The sequence below is a fragment of the Taudactylus pleione genome, unplaced genomic scaffold (assembly GCF_031769625.1).
Source record: "Taudactylus pleione unplaced genomic scaffold, aTauple2 ptg000009l, whole genome shotgun sequence".
NCBI classification, from domain to species: domain Eukaryota; kingdom Metazoa; phylum Chordata; class Amphibia; order Anura; family Myobatrachidae; genus Taudactylus; species Taudactylus pleione.
In genome coordinates, this window is record NW_028284412.1 from 12340850 (window position 1) to 12353576 (window position 12727).

Genomic DNA, 12727 nt, shown 5'->3' on the forward strand with positions numbered 1-12727 from the left:
TGTCTGTATATTGGGGTCCCATTCCCAAGATATTTCATTATGATATGCAAATATTCCAAAATACAGAATATTCCATTATCCAAAATACCCCTGGTCCCAAGCATTTTGGATATCGGAGACTCAACCTGTAGTAGTATACAAACACAGATGCAATAAAACTGCCTCATGAATATTTTGAGACAGAAATGCTCCTACTTACAGTATGTGCCACTGCTTTCCAATAGCACTTAGAAATGCACATGGCGGACAACTAGACACTTGTACTTTTTACGTGACCCTCTGTGTTATTTATGGATCTTTTATATGTAAACAGAAAAGACTGGTGTGTGTAATCTGCTTTTATCTTATTTTGAAGTTAGGTTTTTGTCTCTAGTATTTTTCGCAGCCTAATTATATAGAAGGTACAACATGTCAGCCTTTATTAGGTAACTATACATATTGTGGGTCAAGGCTAAAGTGATCACTAGATTTATCACATAATCTCCTTAATGTAGTTAATATCTATCTGGCCTTCCAGGTATCGAAGTCTAAAACAATTTGGGGTGGATATCTGCCAGTCCTGTTTCCTAACTGGACAAGCAGGGAAAGGAAACAAGCTCCACTATCCAATCATGGAGTATTACACAACGGTATTTAAGCATTTATTTTTGTTCCTGCTTATTTATAGTGGCGGTCATGTCATTTTTGAAAGCTAGTGTAATTACATTTGTGTTTTGTTTGCAGACAACCTCCGGAGAGAAAATGAGGGATTTTGCTACAACTCTCAAGAATAAATTTAGGACTCGTCAATACTTTAGTCGACATCCACAACGAGGTTATCTACCTGTGCAGTCTGTGCTTGAAGCTGAAGTTACTGACACGTGAGACATTGATCATCCTAATTCACATCCCTAGGATTAATACAAGCTACTATTAGATGTGTATTAATTATATGTACACTTTAAATTAATATTCTAATATATAATTAATTACAATTGCTTCTCTCATATTTAAAATATTATTATTATTCTCAAAAGTAAATGTGTATTAGGATGTAGAGCCTCTTCATCAGGCAGATTATAAATGAAGCTATATACAGTATACACAAATCTTCTTAAATGCAACCATCGCAGAGAGAATATATTCAATATTAACAATTTCAAGGTGAAAGAAGGATTAGTCAGGGAATATAAATTAGACAGGAGTTGCTAAGTATCAGGTTATGAGCTAATACAGACAGAAGTTGTGGGTCACAATAGTCATTTAACATATTAGTTAACTATTGTTGTTTTAGACTTTGTGATTGATAATTAGACATAAATACTGAGATCAAATTTGTCCATGTTTATAAAGTTTACATTTTTGCTAGATTTTTTTTCGTATTTCTTATCCTGTATTTCTTTTTCAAACTATCTCAGGACAGCATAAATGTCACATTCAGGTGTATTTTCTATCTATGCTCTCTTTTTATAATACGTTGTTACTAAATTTCAGACCATTGTCCTCTCCAATGCTTCCGCATGCTGATACACATTCACGGATAGAGCACTTTGCTAGCAGGTCTGTACAAGAATGACAGGACAAGTAAGTGTGTGTGTGTGTGTGTGTGTGTGTTGGGAGGTTTTGTTATCATTATTGTATATGCAACAGAACAGAGCGGTTTGTCTGTATGCATTAATGTGTTTACAGATATCTTATTTGTATTTTTTTATTTTATAAGATAACACTAAGCTGAGGATGTTGTAAACAATGGGTTCAGTGGTAGATCACAAGTAGCGTACCTGACACGTTATGTCAGATGACGTTGTTGGTTTTCACAACAAAATATGTCAGACACAGCTGTTAGCCTCAATACACCATGTGGTGTGAGATGCCTGGTGCAAGTGAGCGTCCGTCTTTGCTGAAAATGTTTTAGTCACTATGCTATGTACTATCCGAGGCTGTGCTGATTAATTTGATATGCAACAGTTGTATATCTGTGTACGACTGAGTCTATACTAAGCACAACGGAACTTGGCATGGAAAAGAGCTATGACTGCTGCATCGTAGCACTTCGTATATAGATTGAGACTCAGTCGCACACAGATATTAAAGTGTCACATATCAAATTAATCAGCTTATTCTCTTGGTGCGTCCTAGTCACATCGCATTGATACTAATGATAAATCTGGCCACCTAAAAATGATATTCCGGATAATTAAAACCATGTAATACAGTAAACAGACTAGCTGCAAAACCGAATCTTTATAATTATACATGTCATTACTAAAAGGAATAAATTGGCAACTTTGCTCAAAAGCAAAGTTCTCAGACCTCTGTGGTCACACACGTCATGTTTTTGGAATATTCCTTATTAAACCCAAATCTCAATGGAAATAGGAAGATATTTAATATCTGATCTGTATTTGGCCATTTCTATAGGTACTGAATACAGCTGTATCATTCAAGTGATCAAGTTCTCATAACAGCCAAAATATTTGTTTTGCCTGAAAGGGATTTCCAGTCTGGACCTGCATCCCATGCATGGGTATAACTACCATAGGTGCAAGGGGTGCAGCTGCTAAAGGGCCCAGAACTTTGGGGGGCCCATCCTCCTTGTCATAGTTACATGTGTTGTATGCATTTTTCATTATTGGGTGGTTCATTGGGGCCTTTGCAAACTTTTGCTAGGGAGCCTTCAAATACCGAGTGCCTGATCCTATGTAGCGTATTAGAAATCACTCTTATTAGATCTCTCCTGTAGCCTGACACGAGGAGGCACAGAGCTCTATATCCAAATTAAGGGAATGGAGGTTGCATCATTTTTCTTATGTGGGAAGGAAGGAAATCAAGATTGCTAATACTTAATAAACTCTGCCCATATTATGAAACAGATTATTCTATCCCATTACGTTTTATGCAGACTTGCTGAGATGGAAAGTCAGAACTGTTCCTTCTTCAGTGACAGCCTTTCCCCTGACGACAGTCTGTAAGTTCTCTCCTTGTTCTTCACATCATTCTATACATGTAATGTCAGAATGAGACAATGCTCCATTTACTGTGTTTGCTTTAGTTTTAACTGTTAAATAAAATATATACTGTATATATCTTCAAAACCTAAGTAGCCAGTTTCATAACATTCAGCATGATCTACTTCACTAGGTATACAATGTTTATGTTTGGTGATTTAACAACTATATTAATTTTGTTTAAATGAATCAATATAAAATACATTTCTTCTTTAGGGTCCATAGGGGATCCGCAGGGATCACCATGGGGTGTAGTTGGTTGGCATGAGCCGCACACCAAACACTTAAAGCTTTAGCTCCCAGGATGCACCGGCCCTCCTCCATATATAGCCAGCCACAGGCAGCCAGTTTTTTCGTTTGGTGCTGGCAGAAGCAGTCGCACCTTTGAGAATAATGGGGCTGTGTTAGACAGCCCCAAGCTTTTAGTTTATGTTTTAAAGTTATTACTTTGTTTCTGAGCAAGTCGCGCTGAGCGTCCTAACGGACGCCTGGGCAACTGCTCCTACTACCCCCGCCTGTGCTGCAACACCAGTGAGCTGTCCAGTGGTTAGGGTGGGCACCAGCAGAGCTTGGCTAGCCGCTCCACTGCAGCCGGAGAATGGGGAATCGTGTCTGAATGCAGTCCTTACCTCCGGCTGTGGAGACCAGCCAGAGGACGCTGTTGTGGGGCATACGGTTCGCCCGCACCCCCACTACACCACCAGGACAGTAAAATCTGGCATCTTTGATAGCCAGTAGACCCGTGGGTTAATACAGTAGTGGGGAGGTAAGTGCTCTCTCCTGACAGCCCCTCCCCCAGCTCAGAGTGTGATTTCTCAGGTGAGTCTTCCCACTTCTGAGCTGCTCCTCCTACGCTCCTCCCTAATGAGACGCTCAGGTGTAGGTCTCAGGAGATCGGGTCCTGTATCACTCCCCGGAGCCAGGTTATGAAGCACTCAAATCCTACCAGCCTAGTGTTGCTTGAGTAGTTGATTTAGTGCCCATTGCAAGTATATTTATATTTATATGCATTGTATGTGACTTATGCTAGCTCTACTGTTGTGATATACTGCTTTAAGTTTCTTACTGTCAGTTATATCTATCCCTGCTGCTCTCTCTTTAACCCATCAGTTCCAGGTGTGTAGGGGTTCATTGTACTTCACATTTACTTGTATTTGTGAAGGGTGTCACATTGCAGTATTAGCTATACACTTTGAGCCATATTCAATTAGAGGCGAAGTTTTCGCCTGTCCGACTGTTCGCTTTATTCGCCCGTTTCAGAGGCGAATTTATTCCGTGCTCGTCCCCGCTTTTCGCCTAATTTAATTGCAAAACAGGCGAAAATGGAAATAGGCGAATGCGGAACAGGTGAAAAGTACAGAAAGAATTGGGGAAATCAGTCTGTACGACAAAAAAATATACACTAATATAGGGAATCAATATAGATGTGTACTAATAGCCCTAAATTGCTTGCTATTAGCATCTTTGTAAAAGTGGTGAAGAATGGCATAAAGCTGTATTTTTTGGTGAAATTAAAGTAGTCCTGTCAAATTTGGGGTGCTTCAAAATGGGTGCTAGCATGTTTTATGTCTCTAAAGTGAACTTTTAAAAAACATGAAAAACCCACCTGCTGCATGCACCTGCAATCCCAAAAACACCTGACACATACTTGGGGACCCCCAAGAAGTCTATTTCGCTACTTTTAATGATTATCCCCCCCACTTTTTAAATTTTCACCCCAAAAATGACATGTCTTTTGTGGGGTGTTCTTAGGTTTATGTTTATGTTTTTTTTGCAGATTTGTCCTTTGGGGGGCTGCCCCAAGGGGTCTGAGTTGTTTCCCCACGTTTGCACCCCAAAATAAAGATTTTGCACTTCTTCTCACCAGCTATTGATTGGAGAATCTTTTTTGGAGAATTGTTTCCACTTAGGCGAAATAGTCCTGGAATTGAATTTGGCAAATTTTTTTTTAGGCATATTTTTCACAAAAAAACAGGCGAATATGGCTTTTCGCCTCTAATTGAATTCCCCTCTATATTGTGTGCAGCTTACTGGTATTACTATTTCTACTTCAGGGTCCATAGGCTCCACAGGGAGACCTTGGACCCTGAAGTCGGGTCACTGCACACGGTGGGGCTGTAAACACAGCCCCTGAAGATTTTATTAATTTTAAAGAAGTTTTTGTTCAAGAGCGGACAGTCCAGGGGAAGGTAAGCAGCGGGTCACCCCCGTGGAGACCCGCCGCGATGCAGTCCTTTTCCCCCAGGGCTCGGGACTCCCTGGGGATGACAGCATGTTGAGCCAGGCACTGAGTCTTGCTCTTCCACTAGGCCACCAGGAACAGCAGGCTGGAGGGATAACGGAAATGCTCCAGCGTCCCAGGGGTTAAACGCTGGCTAGGGGAGGCTGCCTTCCCTGTCTAACAGCCGGCTCCTTCTCCCAGCAAAAGAGCGCCTTTCCACTTCGGTCTGGCTACGATGAGCTGCTCCCCTCCTCAGGCCACTCCACCTCAGAGGTCTCCGGAGGCCAGTTTCTTGGATGTCAATGTCGCAGTTCTCTCTGGCCAGCGTGTGCGCGGTCCCCCTGCTTACCTCTCCCTTTTGGGTCAGTGTATGCAGCACTATTGCCTACCAGACACTGAGTCTGCGTAGTTGATTATAGTGCCATTGTGCAGGTTAATTTCTACATGGTATGTGACTCGTGCTAGCACTGTCTGTCTGTCTCTATTTTTTTTACAAACTGTCTCTATCTCTGAATTATGCCCGGCTTACAGATGTAGTCAGGGTGTTTCTGATATCTCGCATATATAAAGCTGGGTATTTGTGAGAATTGTCACATACTGTTGTACGTCGCACTCTGCCATATCTGAGCAGTAAGCTCCTGCTGCTTGCCCAAGTGTCAGACTGGTCCAGTCTTCCTACCTTGTTATATATACATATATATACATATACACTTAGTGGTGGCATTAATACTCCGTGCCGTATTGTGTACTATATAGCTCTACAGCTACGTGCACCCACTCTGTTATTTTGCGGGTCAGGTGCTGAAGGTTTATGTGAGGAGGAGATGGTACAGGATGGATTAGGTGGTATAATCTACCAGGCCCTTCTATTGTCCTGGTCCCTTTATAAGGGCTTCCTTGTATCTCAGGTCCCGCTTAGCGGTGCCAGCTGCTTTCCCCTCTATGGGGTTACCACAGTTTCCCTCGCAGGGATTGCCACAACAGATTACTGCTATGCAGATTCCTCCTGTGCCTCCGCCAGGGGTGGATGGCAGCTACCTCTACTGCTCTACAGACTTGTTGCAGGAGGAGAAAGCCACTAAGCCATCTAGGCGTCCTCTGGTGTCAGCATAGTCCACACACATCTCTGAGATGTCATCTGATGATGGAGAGATCGCGGATGTTTCTAACCCTGAGTCCCCTCCACTAGAGATGGGGACTTGGTTTGGGGTTACTATTCCTGCTTTGGTGTGCACTGTCAGAGCCATCTGGGTCATAGAGGATAACGAACCAGTAACTCTGTTCCAGCAAGTTCTGTTTGTCCACACCCCCAGAGGAAGGCCAACCTGGCCGAAACACGTTGGGACACACCCACAATCTCCGATCATACGAGCAGGATACGACTAGTACCATCCAGCAGCCCCAGCTCCCGGCGTCACGTGACCGGGATTTCCGGACGCCTACCCGGAAGCGAAGGAAGAACTCAGGCCAGCGGTCCCCAGTACCACCAGCTAGGAGGAAGGAACGGTCCCCCCCCCCCCGCGACTAACCCACAGAAGGAAAGCCGTGGCCAGACTGAATCAGCCGACATCCAGGCAGCCCAGTGTGCCCAACAATCCGGCCGCATCATGCACGTCGTTTGCAGCCCACACTGCAGGGAAGCCGGGCATACCAACCCAGCTGACAACCATCCAGCGCCCCATCCGAATAAGGCATACCGGAACTGAGGCTATCTGCAAAGGTACTTGATCCACTTCTGCCGAGACTGATTCACACACTGTCCTCCCCCCTGTTCTGTTTCTACCTCACTCTCCAAGCTATCCAAATTATTGTGCATTAACAGCCACTACCATCATCTACAGTAACTATTCCTGGCCACGTTTCTTCAACCTTTGAACAATTTTTTTTTTTCTACATCCGATCTGTGCACCTTATTGGATTGTGCATATCCCTTGTTTTTTACCACTAACCACTGACTTCATTATTCTATACGCATGCCAACTAACTATAACAGCACTGCGGGATGCCGCACTCTGCCGTCTACTGCCGGTCAGGCATTTATATTCTTGTGTTAATATTTTATTCTGACCTACTGCAACTGTACCATTCAGAATGTATTCACTTGTATGTTTGTATATTTGTGTGTAACACTGTGATTTTATTCTTTGACACATAAAAGTCCATATCGTATTGTATTAATAAATTACATTATAACCCACATACCAGTTTGATCTATAGACACACAAGCATCAAATACACCATCCAGGGGTTGAGCGCGGTAACCACTCCCTTCTATTTGTAAACCTAAGAGGGCGAGGCACCTCTGTTCTACTCGCAGCACACCCCGCAACAACTAGTGTCAGTCATCCAGTGCGCAAGGGACCCATTACTCGTTTGTACAAATAAAAGGCTACTTCTGCGGAATTCCCTTTATCGGATGATTTAGTTAATCGCAGGGCTACAGCCTGGCGAACGCCTGGTAAGAGGTATAAAGCCTCAGGGACGTTTGGCTGCATGTTATCCATTTCCTGACGTTCCTTGCATGAAATGGAACTCATCCTCTGCAGTGGACATGTAATATGGTTAATTACAAGTGCCACGTTACCTATGCCTTCCATTTCTTCCCTGAAGGTTAGGAAGGTGGAGGTTTGCCGGAAGTCTATACACCTTCCTTCAAATGCTTCTAGACCTCAGTGGTTTTTTGGTTGGTAACATCAGAGATGCAGCCACACATATTGGGAAGGCTATTCTGGATACCAGTCTCCTGACTTCCAGTGTATCGGCTGCAGCTGTGTCAGCTCGCCGTTTCCTGTGGTGGCTTTCTTGGACGGCAGAGGCTGATTCCAAGAAAGGCCTACAATGTTCCCATACACTGGAGAAGTATTGTTCAGTCCTGACATGATAAGGATTGTGGACGCCTTGGCATCGGTTAATTCTGCAGTTATGCCTTCGGCTGTGGCTTCAGCGCATGATTCTTACGTCCTCAGGGTTAACCAACAGGTCAGGCCTTCCCAAGGCCGTCCGCTTCCAGTAGGGTTGTCACACCTAAGAAATAAGTCTGGTGTACAAGACATCCTGCTTCAAAGTCAGAGGATAAACCCTCAGCCTAATGCAGGGATGGGGAACCTCAGGCCCGGGGTCCGTATAAGGCCCACGGAATCATTTACTTTGGCCCTCTGAGCTTTTTTCTGCTAGCCTCATCTGGCTAGCAGGGTGCCTGGAATGGCACCCTGCAGCCAGAATCTATGCAGCAGTGCCGTCTGGAGCGTTCTTAGGACGCTTCAGATGGTCACACCGCTGCCCTTTCAGATTGCGAGGATGCCCTGGGCATTGCTGTAATCACGGCAATTGTGGCCCCACTGCCATGTGATGTCACACGAAGGGGGCATGGCCTGCACCGGGCCCGCGAATAATGTTATATATATCAAAATGGCCCTCGGCAGAAAAAACGTTCCCCATCCCTGGCCTAACGGGACGGGCCTCCCTCTTGGGGATACCAGGGTGGGAGGCCAACTTCGCCCAGTGTTAGTGTCGGACCACCGTAGACACATGGGTAGGAAAAATAGTCTCTCACGGGAAGACAAGGCCTTACAAATCCAGAAAGCCCTACAATACTTGCTTTAAACAGAAGTCATTGTACCTATCCCGTTGCCCCTGAGGGGAACAGGTTGTTATTCCAATCTTTCTGGTTCATAATCCCACCGGATCCCACCGGCCTATCCTTAATCTTAAAACAAATTCCTCAGGGTACTTCAGGTTCAGGATGGAAACTCTACGCTCAATATTACTAACTATGGAACCTGGGGATTTTATGGTGTCTCTGTATATTCAGGATGCAATTGCTTCGGCTCCCCAGCTTTTTCTCAGGTTTGCTGTACTGCAACAGCATTTCCCAGTTTCGGGCTCTGCCGTTTGGTCTATCTACTACACCTCGGGTGTTTAACAAAGTTATGGCACTGATGGTGGCAACCCATCTGCGGCTGCAGGGGGGTCTGCCTGTTACCATACCTGGATGACCTTTTTACTGTTGGCAAGGTCTCCAGAGGGACTTCACCACCACCTACAGCTGACTATGGGCCTGATTCAGACCCACTCGCGAGCGGCTGTCCGCTCGCAAGTGGGTCGATGTTATGGACTGAGCATGCGCACGACGGAGGGAGCTCCGTCGTGCGCATGCGCCAGACGCGACGAGCGAAGGAAAGTCCTTCGCTCGTTGTGTCCGATCAAAGGGGGCGTGCTGTCAATGTTGATTGACAGCACGCCCCCCTTTGGTGGGCGTGCCGGGGGCGTGCCTCCCTGACGGGGGCGTTCCCACGGGAACGCCTCCCGTCAGAAGCCGGCCCACTGACATCACTAGTGATGTCAGTGGGAGTGATTTTGGCTCTGATAGAGCCAAAATCACTCCGGAGCTTGCGGTTGAAAACCTCAACCGCAGGCTCCGGCTCGCAATTTCGATGGTCGCGATGGTCTCGACCATCGCGGCCATCACAAATCACGCTCGTATAGCCTGTGGGTGGTGACCCACAGCTATACGAGCGTCTAGGAGGACGCTCCATGAAAATGGAGCCCGGCCCTCATTCAGAGCGTGCGCTCTGCTCAGAGCGTACGGCTCTGAATGAGGGCCTATATCTATGTTACAGATGCACGGGTGGTTAATCAATGAAAAAAAAAAGGTCCTCCCTAATTCCATCCCAAAGGATGCTACATCTGGGAGCTGTTGGATTCACAACAGCAGCGGATCTTTCTGTCTACGGAAAAGATCTCCACTTTGCAGATGCAAGTATGCAGATGCCTCCACAGTTGCCGAGGGTCCATCCACTCAGCGATGCAGTTACTGGATTCCTTGGTATCGACGTTCGACATGGTGAAATATGCACTTCGGGGTCTTCAGGGTCCTGCAACAAGCCAGACTCAAACTTCACGGTAAGCCCATGCAAGTTCAGTCAGACAACACCACAACCGTGGCTTACGTCAACCATCAAGGAGGAACTCGAGGTCAGGCGGCAATGACAGAGGTGTTACGCATTCTGACATGGGCGGAAGGTCATCTCCCAGCCATATCGGCAGTGTTCACTCGAGGAGTTCTCAATTGTGAAGCGGACTTCCTCAGCCGTCACGATGTGCATCCCGGGGAATGGTTTTTTCACCAAGAAGTGTTTCAGCTCCTAGTGGACGAGTGGAGCCTTCCAGACGTGGACCTCATGGCCTCACGACACAATCAGTGTATGGGTCCAGGACATTAGATGCTAAGGCTCTCTTGGTTGTCGTTCTGTCAGTCAAGTGGGCCTTCCAGTTTGCGTACCTGTTTCCTCCAATCTCCCTTCTTCCTCGGGAACTTCGGAATTTCAAACAAGAAGGAGGCACTGTCCTGCTGGTGGCTCCAAGCGTGGCCCATAGGTCACTGGTACTCTCCAAAGACACTCTGTTGCTGTTGCCTCAATGTCCGGACCTGTTGTCTCAATGTCCTTGCCTTTACCCGAACTTGGGTCATCTGTCTTTGACGGCTTGGCTCTTTAGACATCCCTCCTAAGGTCCAAGGGTTTTCTGGCTCTGTGGTTAACACCATGCTCAGAGCGCGTAAACCAGTCTCTGCCAGGATTTACTACTGGGTGTGGCACACCTACTTTCAATGGTGTCGTCCCAAAGGTTACGATTCCCAGGTGTTTCGGGTATCCAGTGTTTTGGCTTTCCTGCAGGCGGGTTTGGATCTTAGTCTCCGCCTTGCCTCACTGAGTGTGCATGTATCTGCTCTTTCAGTGTGATTCCAGCGAAGGATTGCTCCTCTTCCTGATATCCGCACTTCTTTACAGGGTGTCCTTCGCATTCAGCCTCCATTTGTCCATCCTGTGGAGCCTTGGGATTTGGCTGTTGTCCTTAAGACCCTCCATTTGATCCCCTGGACTCAGTGGATCTCAAGTGGCTTACAGCAAAGACTGTTTTTTCTTCTGGCTTTAGCTTTCGCCAGATGAGTGTCAGACTTGGGGGCTCTTTCTTGTCGTTCCCCATTTCTGTTTTTTCATCAGGAAAGGGAGGGCGGTGCTTCGGACTCGCCCTGGGTTCCTCGCTAAGGTGGTTTATAGTTTCCACATTAATGAGGAAATTATTGTACCAGCCTTTCATTATCCAGACCTCTCGGTAGATGAGGCCTCATTGGATATGGTGCGTGCCCTCAGATTTTGTGTGTACTGTACCTGTTCCCTTCAGAAGTCAGACTCCTTGTTTGTACTCTATGGATTACCAAAAAGAAAAATTACAAGTGCATGACTCCAACATTACTAATTATATATAATACATTTTGCAATAGAATTTTGCAATAAATAAATAGAGGTTTTAGCATAATCATGGCCATGCTTATGGGCCTACCCACCGCACCCAGGTAACCTCTGGGGGTAGGTCCCTAACATACTGGGGTTGAAATCCAGAGCGCAGGACACCCCCAAACAGGCCCAGCTGAGCCACCCCGGGGCATCACTCTAATGAGAAAATATGAAGTTTAAAAAGGTTTTAGATAGATAAGAGTAGCTACTGTGAAAATAATACATATATATATCAAACAAACAATAGAGGTGCTAAAAGTGCAAGAAAGAAAAAAATTGTTTATAATGCGATGTCCTGAAGCAGCCCAACCAAAGCAATCCAGGGGACCAACGCCCCAAAAATCAACCCATGTCTGTACTACAGTATTAACATTTGTAGGTCTTAACTAAATAGTGCCTTTTACTAAAGTGCAATCAAAATGCCAGAATCCCTGCTTAAAACCAATGGGGGACAGGTGGGTAGGGGTGCTAGCCTTGGCTGAAGGAGTCTCATGCCTTCAGGTGTGCATAGAAGCACACTAAATAGGATATGTGGAAAAGAGCCCTAGACTGCACACCCTGAATATATATATATATTTTTATAAAAAGGCTAAGGAGATAGCCGAGACTCGTTGCTGCTGCTCTCTAATATAAAGACACTGGGGGATTGTTTGACTAACCAAGCCACACACTGCTTATCCTGGTTGCTACTCACTTTGGACACAAGCCTAAGTACTGTGACTGCACCTGCCTTACTGCACCTATAATTTGTCGCTACCCCTGGGGCCATGGACAGAGTGTAGCTGGATACACGTTGGTTGTGCGGCACTGCCGGCAGAAAAGGATTATTATTGAAGTCCACTGTGCGAGCACAGACCCAGGACTCCTGCAGCGGAAACAGGTGATACAGCTGGGGAGAGGTCTTGTGTGGTAAAAAGGTATATCTTGCTTACCTACGAGCCAATGCCACCTCCAGGGCCATGAACAGGACATAGCCACTTTGCGGCGTTGCCGGCAGAGGATCACTATTGGAATCTTAGATTGCGTGATCATAGATCCAGGATCCCTGCAGCAAGAAAAAGGTGATATAGCCCGCTGCTAAGCTCGGGAGAAATCTTGTGTGTCCACCTGCTTGTTAGTGAGTAACCAGTGGATGTTCACCAAAGTGGATACATTTATCAACTATTATTTCAATGGTGAAAGGATTTATTTAGTTTGTATCACCAGTCGTTACTAAGTCCCCA

At 45.7% G+C, this 12727-nt stretch overlaps 1 protein-coding gene across 3 annotated transcripts in view; it reads left to right on the forward strand.

Moving 5' to 3' along the window:
• Positions 1 to 12727, forward strand: part of DRP2 (dystrophin related protein 2) — a 129852-nt gene that overhangs the window by 81392 nt on the left and 35733 nt on the right. For 2 of the 3 annotated variants that reach the window (XM_088467231.1, XM_088467238.1), the window contains exons 15-18: positions 518 to 629; positions 724 to 860; positions 1474 to 1539; positions 2882 to 2947. In XM_088467231.1, the coding sequence (XP_088323357.1) occupies positions 518 to 629; positions 724 to 860; positions 1474 to 1539; positions 2882 to 2947 (381 nt within the window). Of the gene's footprint in view, positions 1 to 517; positions 630 to 723; positions 865 to 1473; positions 1540 to 2881; positions 2948 to 12727 lie in introns of those variants that run through there. The other variant, XM_088467245.1, reaches the window with a different exon arrangement.